The sequence below is a fragment of the Montipora foliosa genome, chromosome 11 (assembly GCF_036669935.1).
Source record: "Montipora foliosa isolate CH-2021 chromosome 11, ASM3666993v2, whole genome shotgun sequence".
Lineage (NCBI taxonomy): Eukaryota > Metazoa > Cnidaria > Anthozoa > Scleractinia > Acroporidae > Montipora > Montipora foliosa.
Genome location: NC_090879.1, coordinates 27,163,976 through 27,174,507, shown reverse-complemented (window position 1 = coordinate 27,174,507; position 10,532 = coordinate 27,163,976). Strand labels below are relative to the sequence as shown.

Sequence of the window (10,532 nt, the reverse complement as noted above, 5' to 3'; positions counted from 1 at the left end):
ACGATTGTGGAGATTCATGACTTAAAACCTCTCCGTTCTTGAGATAAAGAGAGAATTTTGACATTCGAATAAGGTCTGGGGCCCGTTTCTCGAAAGTCCCAAAACTTTACGGGCCATTTTCGGGTGTCACAATTCCCTGAAAACATGTTGAAAGATCGCCTTTCCAAAGCAAGCTGTTGGCAGTTTTACAAATGGCTTTTAGGGTCCAAAACGTTTTCGGGACTTTCGAGGGTCCGAAAGTCCCAAAAACGGGCCCATGGAAACTTTCGGGATTTGCGAGAAACGGACACCATCATACTTAATTACCTCGTTGTTCGTGAGCATAATCGCCATTTTTAAGTGGCTAATGTTTAGCTAACTTTTAAATTGTGGGTTTTCCCCGCTTATGCCTCCGTGACCATTCTGATATGAAATAGAAAACTGGAAGATAAAATTAGGCAAACTGAACTGCGATCTACAAGCTCGTCCAATTTAAGCTCTGAGCTAAACAGGACGCTAACGCTGACACTGCCTCTACGAGCTAGTTTTAAGGGCGTCGTCGAACGAAATTTTAAGATTACAAGTAGTGATTATTCAAGGCATTCGCGGTATAACCGAGCCATTTGTCCCTATTTTTAGTTTTCGCCTAGGGCAGGATGTATCAACAAAAATAAGAGTAGTTCTTGAAATTACAATATGTCACGTTCTTTCCAATATTATATTTTTGCATTCCGAAATCATGATCTCCCCTTTACTTTAGAAAGCCTTCATGAATCTGTTATACGTTCCCCATCAACTCTTGTCAGTATTCATGTAGGGGTTCACATTTCTTTGTAATCTTGTTTCTGACATTGTTGGAGGAATCGACATCTACCTGGGTAAAGTCGCTGAAATAAAATAACCATTAAGCAACAAATTTTAAATTTTAAATTGTAAATTGCAATCTCTAAACCCCAGACAAAACCAGCTCTCACATTAACATTTTAATTTTGCGCAGAATCCATGGAAGACGACGAAAATTTGCTTGAAGGAAAAGAAGACGCTGCGGAGATGGAAAGCAATGATAATGATGAAGGTAACAGATATCCCTTAATAATTTTTTCGTAATGATAATAATAATAAACATATATTGGGCGAGGTTGAGCAAAGTATTAATCTGCAAGACACTGACAAATCACTATATTTTGCGATAAGCGAGTTCAATAATTGTTTTATCATTCGATGACTGAGTTTGTTTTTTTACAACTCCCAGCAATTAAATCACTTTCTGAAAGCTCAGGAAAGCGAACTGCCATTTTCACACAAGAGCGCAGGCTTCAATTACGCATGAGCAGTTTATTATTTGCAGCAAAACACTTATTTGTGGGCAGTTATTTGCAGGTCACGTGCTGCACTCTCGGCCAATGAAAAGAAAGGAAAAGTACATCGAATGAAAATGAAATTTATTTAATTGTTGAGTATATTTAGTGCTGAGGCTCTATTTGGGGACACCGCTGTACAGAAATCGAATCAACACATCAAATCATAAGTTGGTTTTTTTGAGGGAGTAGAGGGGCAAGCCGGAATAACTGGAGAAAAACCTCTCGGAGAAGAGTGGAGAACCAACAAAGTCATCCCACATGTGACACTGCGTCTGGGCCGATGAATTGATCCCAGGTCAATGTTGGGAAACCAGCGCATTCACTACTGCGCCATCCATGTTCCCTTTCCTCAGGTTGACTTTTAAGTCATTACTTGCGATGAAAGAAATATCATATTATGTCAGTGCTCGTCACTCTTCAGATGCAGCAAAAATAGTTCTTCGTTTGATAATTAACTAAATGTCCTGCTATTTTCAAGAAAGAGTTTGAAGTTACTAATCCCGAAGTCATTTTTGCGCTCAGCTTTCAGCGAAGATCCGGAAAATGACATTGTCCCGGATGGAGAGGAAGATGAAGACAGCGAGGATATGGATGAAGAGGACACCTATGAAAACGAAGGTATAACTCTTTTGATACATTTTGGGGTAAAGGCCGGGGTGGGGGGGGCGTACTCAACAGATGATTGGTTAGGGAGATGCGGCCCGGCCGCTCAAACCCTGACCCTGTTTAAGACATACTTCTCCGATTTCCCTATCCTGTTTAAGACAGAAATCAGAGTTTTCAGACCTTATTTGATACCCCATTCGCACCAACAAGACATGTTTAATTAAACTGAGTTTAACAAAATGAAAATCAGTCACAGAAAAATGAAGGACTGGCTTTTACTTGAGATTCAGGTGATTTTCAATACATGCTTTGATCTGTGCTAAATTAGTAGTGAGCAAAAATCAGTATACATGATTTAAAAAGAAAACACTTTGAAACCGTGTTTAACTAAACATGTTCAAAGCATGGTTAAGCTTTGGTGTGAACGGAGCAAAAGGCATTTAACCCAAAATCATACCCTGTTGAAGACTAGCATGAAATAATGATGCATTTCTGTAGTTTCGTAGTGTAGGTCAGTTGTATTGAAGACAGTCACCTGAAACTCTATCACAAATAAACAGCCACAACGTTTTGTAGTTACTACTTATCTTTTTCGAATTGTAATACTGAAGCTGTAACGAAGCTGTAATTATCAAAGTCAAGGGAAGCCCACCAATAACTGGTGGTTTGTGGCCAGACATTGAGCTTATCCTGTTTAAGCCATTAGGTCAAAGTATCTGGCTTCAAAGGAAGACGCTATGACAAAAAATGTTAACATCCTTCTATCAACAAATCAAATGAATTGTCTTTCATATATGCATGGTCTCCTCATACCTGGACCCTGCGAGCAGAGCCTCTCTAAAGCCCACCAGAGGGTGAGCAAGACAGGCTCTGCAGAAATCGTGTCAAGTCTTTTAAGTCGCCGCAGCCCAAGTTTCTGGGCTAGTAACTCCAGCCAAACCGGTGCAGGCAGCCTGCGCATCATATTTTTGGCAACGCGAAGGTCAAAATCGAGCCAGTACGAAAATCAATATGGCGTATTGGGGTGCGATCGAGGCTTGGCCTGGGTTTGACATTGTCTCCAAGCAACGGCTTGCGCATACTCAATAAAGACCTTACACGATTTCTGCAGAGTCCTTTCTTTCTCGTCGAGTTAAGAAAGGCTCTGCTGGCAAGGTGCATATCTGCATCCTCTACTGCAGAATCACCATAAGCTCACAAAAGGGACCAGCGCCTTGCGTGAAAACTCAATTGGTACGCCACTGTACCGGTATCACTGAGGTCATGGCTTCAAATCTCGTTCGAGCCTTAATTCTTCAGGCCTTCCTGCCGTTTATAATTGCGATGATCAAAACTCTTAAGATATCTACAGTTCGGAAGGGAGAACTAGTTAATCCTCGCACTTAGAGCGGTTTTCGAATGAGTGTCGTAAAATCAAAACCAAAGTAATTACTTTGACCAATCAAAAAGGACGGAGACAATCCAGTAAACCAATCAAAACCTGGAAGTAATTACACGTAGCCGACACAAAGCGCGGGAAAATGTGCACGCGCGAGCCATGATTGGTTTTGGTTTCACTTCTGATTGTTTCAAAATTAGTGCGAGAACTTTGAACCAATCACTGAGTGAAGTAATTATAAACCAAAGCAATTCGCTAATTACTTTCGACACTCAATTGAAAACCACTCTCTCTATCAGGACAATTTCAGTTAAGTGTTTCTCTTTTAATCACCAGTAAACATCCAGGGGGATTCAACGGGATTTGAACCCATGACTCCTCTGCAATGCCAGTGCAATGTTCTAACAACTGAGCTATGAAGCCACTCAGCCACCGATTTCATCATAGTTAATCGAGGGACTGGTTATGAAACCTTAGAACCTTCAAAAGCGAGAACGCGAGAACACTGTTGTCGCAATCGATGTTGAATTGACCGTGACACTGCATAATCTTTTCTTTTCGCTTTGCACGGGTTTGTAAATTAGTTGCGCATAATTTAATCAAAGGATTTGAGTGGTTATCGTCTGGAGAAAAGGGGTGTTTTGAGCAAGGTAAGTAAAAGTCTCTGCTTACGAGCCAGAAGGCTCATCAGGCCGGCGCTTATCTCCGGTTTCTGTAGCATGAAGCGACTAGGAGTATTTATGCTCCCCCCCTGGATGGGATGCTAGTCCATCGCAGGGTTACCCCCAGCATTACGCCGGTACCCATTTATACACCTGGGTGGAGAGAGGCACCGTGAGAGTAAAGTGTCTTGCCCAAGAACACAACACAATGTCCCCGGCCAGGCCCCGAACCCAGACTACTCGATCCGGTTTCGAGCACACTAACCATGAGGCCACCGCGCCTCCCACGGGCGAGCAAGGGCAAGGCCAAAAATACGGACAAAAACATGAAACAAAGGAATTTGCTGACTTTCATAACCATCTCCAAGCATTAACTATGATTTCATCAAAAAATACAACAGTCTCAGTGTCACCCACTTTTTAATAAACAGACGATAAGCCTCCACACAGAGTAACGTTGATTCCAATTTTACGAGGACAAATCCCCTCTCTGTATTACTGATATTCACTTTAGAGGATAAAGATATCGGAAGAAGTAAAAAATTCTACTCTTTACATAGTAGTAATTTAGATATTATCTAAATATTTGTAACAAAATACTACTTCCGATACAGCGACATTCACATTGCTGAGTATCTTTTCTCCATTAGAGATTATTAGTTTAAAAAACTGGGAGACACTACTAAATTATCTTCCGGTTGCCGTCCGCGTCTAAGCTCCCTAGAACCTTAAACAGCTGTCAAGTTTATTGGAAAATGAAACTCTTATTATTAAATGAGGAATGATGACGAGAATATTCTCGGAAAAAATCAGAGTGCTTGCTATAACATTAGTCGAACGTAAGACTTAGCTGCTATACCACTGAATGTGTGGGAGACATATGGAAGCTAGACCATTAAAGTTAGGGATAACATACTAATAGACCTTATTCACGATAGCCGCCATGTTGGATTTGCCTTTATCATGCAAATTAGCTACACACCTCTGAGGGAACAAACAACACTATTTCGAGAGATTATAACGAACATCTTAGTCACACAGATGACTTGTTTCACGCTCATTGAATGTTTATCACCTAAGGAGTAAAATAGAATGCTTACACAAGTTACTTCGATGTTTTTTTAGCGAAAATTGAGCAGATAACGAAGTAGAAAGTCAAAATGTCGGAGGCAATCAAAAGATATAAAATTATTGTAAAAGGTACAATTTGAAAACCAACATGGCGGCTATCGTGAATAAGGGCTATTATACCCTTTTCAGTTTGAGTTGTTACAACAAGATGATTATTTTATTCAGAGTCCAGTGAAGATCAGGAAGATTATGCAGCTGAATCGATTGAAACGAATGAAGACAGTGTTAACCAAGAGAACAACACTTTGTTGACAGACAAACAAGGTAATAACTGGATCAAAAAATTTCTAAACAACCCTCTCAGGTCCATAAAATTCCCTATGATGATGAGGTCACGACAGTGAAGTATTTCATCTGCTAATATTCGATCCCTATGTAGTCTTCGTGTCGATTTACGGTATCCAACTCGACCAATACTGCTCTGCAAATTTAACAAAGTCTTTAGTTAATTCCAAATGCGAATATCGTTCACTCCATTTCGGCTAGATTCTAGAAAACTCCGGCGTTCACTTTTAGGAGTTATTCAAAGTTCCAGGGAGGCGGAGTGTTGTATATATTGGGGGGGCTAACACGCAAGCCCTGGAGACGCTAAATTGTAAGGGGGGTTCTGAGGGAATTCTCCGCCAGAAAATTTTGTTTTAAATATTTGAAGCTCGAAATGCTACTTTCAGCATTCTCGACGAGATATCCAAAAAATAAACGGGGGTCCCCCCCCCCCCCCCCCCCCACCTCCCAAATCCGCCGTTTCTGTCCCCGGAGACCGCAGTCACTTAACGATAAGAATTTTGTCAGTGATTTGAACAGCTTGGACATTAACGTCTTCGTAAAACTAACCAAACCCCGGTGTGAATTATTGAAAACTTCCAAATTGAGAACGACCTCTACAGAATCTATTGCTCGTTTTTTAAGCCACGCGTGCATTTAAATTTAAGAAAAGGCAATGACAACACCAAAAAGCAGTGATATCATTCATTAAAAAAAGAAAAATGATCGTTCTGCACGTGTGGCACGCATTTCTGGAAAAATTGTGAAATCAGTTAAGGTAGCTCAAACTTATATTTTAAAGTGACGTTTCCGTCGCCGTAGCCGTCGTAGTTGCTTATACTTCCTTACTACGTGACTCCGCACCGTGGTGGTATTCTTTTTAAGTCCTAAAACTTGGCAATGAACGAGTATTCTAGAATTACTGACACATAAGTAATACCCATCACTTTAAAGAGCTTTCTTGCGCTTTCAATGACCGCACTGTTTTGCACATCAATCTCGGCTTTTTTTTTTTTTTTCATGAAAGCCCGACTGTAATCGGCAAGTGATACCTATATATCATGATTACCTAGCCTGACTGCCTTCTTTTTAACCTGTAGGTGGAAATACCACTCTCGCTTCAGCGGCCCTTGGGATATGTAGAAGCGGTCTATACGATCCCATCAATCAACGCTGCTGCGCTGGAAGGATTCCTTACAGTCATTCATTATACGTTTGCTGTTATGGTCGCATTGTGTTAAAGACACTAGCACCTACCCAATGTTTGCAAAAATTTCGATGCGGAAGTTCCTTTTACAGTCCTCGTTTTCAGAAGTGCTGTTTTGGTCAGGTAGTGCCCATTCACTATCGATGCCGACGACGTCGGTGTAATCGGGTTCCATATGTGTTACACACACAAAAATGCTGTCACGGTCGAGTTATTCCCAGGGGCATGCCCTGCACTCCATTTCCCATACATTTCCGGTGTGGTGGCCTTCCATACAATTCTCGGGTTCACAAATGCTGTTACGGTCAAATTTTGCGCATCAAAGATAGATGCACCAAGAAGCCCTGCGGACTCTCGTTCTACGTTCCGCGCACCCAAAGATGCTGTCACAATCGTGTATCTCCCAGAAAAGTGCCATGCCCACGAATTCCCCAGTTCCAGTGTGGTGGCCTCTTTTTTGACCCACGGAAACGTCGATGTTGCTTCGGCCAGATAATTCGTCGTCGTGCCCGTTGTACCAGTCTTCGTTGCGGAAATTCTTTCTATGTTCCACGCACTCAACGATGCTGTAACCACCGAGCCATTCCAAGGAGTGTGCCATGCTTCAGAAACTCAGCCTCCGTCATATGTGGTGGTTTACCACCTACCCAATGTTTGCAAAAATTTAGATGCGGAAGTTCCTTTTACAGTCCTCGTTTTCAGAAGTGCTGTTTTGGTCAGGTAGTGCCCATTCGCTATCGATGCCGACGACGTCGGTGTAATCGGGTTCCATATGTGTTACACACCCAAAAATGCTGTCACGGTCGAGTTATTCCCAGGGGCATGCCCTGCACTCCATTTCCCATACATTTCCGGTGCGGTGGCCTTCCATACAATTCTCGGGTTCACAAATGCTGTTACGGTCAAATTTTACGCATCAAAGATAGATGCACCAAGAAGCGCTGCGGACTCTCGTTCTATGTTCCGCGCACCCAAAGATGCTGTCACAATCGTATATCTCCCAGAAAGGTGCCATGCCCACGAATTCCCCAGTTCCAGTGTGGTGGCCTCTTTTTTGACCCACGGAAACGTCGATGTTGCTTTGGACAGATAATTCGTCGTCGTTCCCGTTGTACCAGTCTTCGTTGCGGAAATTCTTTCTATGTTCCACGCACTCAACGATGCTGTAACCACCGAGCCATTCCAAGGAGTGTGCCATGCTTCAGAAACTCAGCCTCCGGCATATATGGTGGTTTACAATACAACCGTCGGATAAAATCAAGAACGGGTTAAGAATCATCGTTATGCCAGTAGAACAAGCCCCAAAGTTTTAGTAGAAGTTTACTGTGTTAACTAAACCAACAGACTGAGATTATTGTAAGTGAAATTATGACAGTAAGCTTAGATCTATAGTAAAATGCTAGTTTTACCCGTTATTTTGATACTTCGTTTCTTTTATAACTTCAAAAGGCAGTGTTGCTTCAGTGGCGATCAAAATGATAGACCTATATTTCAGTTGTTAAAAATCATGTTTTATTTAGTTCTTTGAAACTGTTTTTGTTGTATGAGTGTAAGCCAGTTTCTAAAGAAAAGATGACCCTTAACATCAGGCTTTTACCGTGATAATAGAAAAGAGACGTGACATTTGCAGCATTCAAAAATCACAAAATAGAAGGGAAACGACGGATGATTTTTTTTCCTTTTCTTCTGCATAACAAATGAATAAAATCATCAGCAATAAAGAAGACGTTTTTCTTTTCTTAATAAATTTCCTAGTTCTTTATAGGGCTTACTCCCTCGAGTGGTGTTTTTAAGCAAAGTGAAAGAATGTGTTTGCATTCGAAAGTAGTTCAATTCCTGGAATAATAGTTGGGGAACTAACAAATCCGCTGCAAAGTTAGAAAAAAATATCTTTAGCAGATTCCTTGCCACCTTCACAACTGGAAAATTTTAAGGTGGCCCTGATTCCGCTTCAGAGAATTTTTTATACCTCTGCAGAGAGATTTATCCTAGCCTGCTAACCACTTTACAGCAATAAAAAATGGGGGTCACCAAGTTCGTTTCTGAGACATAAGCTTTTGAAGACAAAATACAGGGCAATTATTTAGAAGGCTTTTTCGTTGCTATGATAAACTTTTACGTCACATTAAAGAGTGCACCTTGTTAAAGTAAAGGCATGATTGATGTTTCATTTGGTACCATAACATTTGATGTTATGTGAAACAATTGGGGTAGATTCAATCCTTCCAAATAGTACAGTTGGTTGAAAGTGTTGGTTTGAGCCTCAAGGAAACGAAAGGCTACAGGCAGCCTATACCATGGCCTTTAATTTAGACCATTTCCGTCGCAAGGGTCAAACTGATGGTATTTGGATATCCGGGTCATGTAACGCAAACCGAATGTTTAACATACGTTTTAAACTGAAACCCTAATTTAATTCAAGGCTCTGTTGCATTTTGCGATCTTTCATGCAACTTCTCTTGAAACACCATAGCGAAACAAGTTGCAAGTTGCACACTTTACCATTGCCAAAAACAAGGTGAGGCAAATTGCACAACCCTTCGGGGAAAGTAGAATTCATTGCTACTTTGCGCATTGGTTTACCCAAATTAGCAACGAAGGTTTCAAGCAATGCGTGCTGTGAAATCTGCCCTGCAACTTCTGTCTCAACGGATTGCGTCATCAGCCAGTGAAATGTTCTTTTAACCTCATGAGATCATCGAAAGCGAGACAAATTGCAAGAAACGTTGCCCAGTGTAACAACCGTCAAGCGAATAGCCTTGCAGTGTGAGAACTCTTGTCGAAACAAAATTGAGAGACAAGTTGTTCGAAAAATTGCAAGTGTAACAGCGCCTTTATGGGTCAAGTAAGTAAGGAAACCATCTAAAGTTAACGGTGGATAAGACAATTCACTGTCCATTTGCTCATCATATAACTTTATTAGAAATCATAAATATGCTCCGTTTTACAAAATGTATAAAAATGTGTCTTCCAAACGCACATACAAAATTAGTTTGTAAAGGTAGAGATCTGTAGATTAATGTTTATTTTTTGAGAAATGTTACTAAAAAGGTTCGAAAACGAAAACACTCGGAAAAGCCATATTAAAACACCAGGCATTAAGCACCCTGAAAAGAAAACAGTGTTAAAGTCGGTGATTAGATGTAATAACTGTGTATAATTATCTACAGTTTGTTTGTAGGTATGGGCACCGATTTTAAAAGGGTTTCCTTTCAAGGGTGTTTTCTTTTCGATAGCCTCGGTGTGGATAGTATCCAAACAAGACGACATAGCTCTGGTTTCAAAAGGTTTGCATGTGTTTCTCAATTGCTACTCCGTCCATGAAAACAGTGCTTTCTTTTCGTCGTGGTGTAAACATAAAAACAAACAATATTAAGTTGAGCCACAGACAGTCTGGAAAAGTTAAGTAGTCAAAATGAAATATACTACAACAATAAAGGATTTGTTTGGGATGCCAATATGACCGTCATTTTATTTTTTGCTTTGCTTTTTTCTTGTTTGCGGGTGGGGGTGGAGAGGGAGATAACCCCTTCAAAAGTACTTGTTGTAGATTGCAAAGGTACGTTTTTTCTACAACTAAGCTTTTAAGTGGCTCCGGAATTAGAACATTTACAAACGTGTACCCCTACTTCACATTTCAAGCATTAATGTGCACATTAGTCTGACATAGTATTGAGTGAATACTTTTTATGAAGACAGCAAATTCCAAGAAAAAGATCATTAATTTTTTACTTCTCATGCTTCGAACAAAACGTATTTAATGTCGTGATATTTGCATACCTCTGCCAAACGAGCTCGTCGCAATCGTACTTTTCGTTTGAAGCTTATTACACATATGACGAGGCCCTGTGCACTAGTCAATATCTGAGTAAAAAAGAGAAGACAAATAATTAATTTAGTGAGTGAAAAAGCCAGTTAATCAGCCAGTCAAACCAGACACTCAT

The 10,532-nt window shown here is 40.7% G+C and overlaps 1 protein-coding gene across 1 annotated transcript in view; it reads left to right on the top strand.

Moving 5' to 3' along the window:
* LOC137974630 (uncharacterized) overlaps positions 1-9,974 on the top strand; it is a 10,312-nt gene extending 338 nt beyond the window's left edge. Inside the window, exons 2-5 of the mRNA XM_068821546.1 lie at positions 977-1,054; positions 1,863-1,958; positions 5,283-5,381; positions 6,482-9,974. Of these exons, the coding sequence (XP_068677647.1) occupies positions 977-1,054; positions 1,863-1,958; positions 5,283-5,381; positions 6,482-7,860 (1,652 nt within the window). The 3' untranslated portion in view covers positions 7,861-9,974. The remainder of the gene's footprint in view (positions 1-976; positions 1,055-1,862; positions 1,959-5,282; positions 5,382-6,481) is intronic.
* Positions 9,975-10,532: the final 558 nt, after the last annotated feature.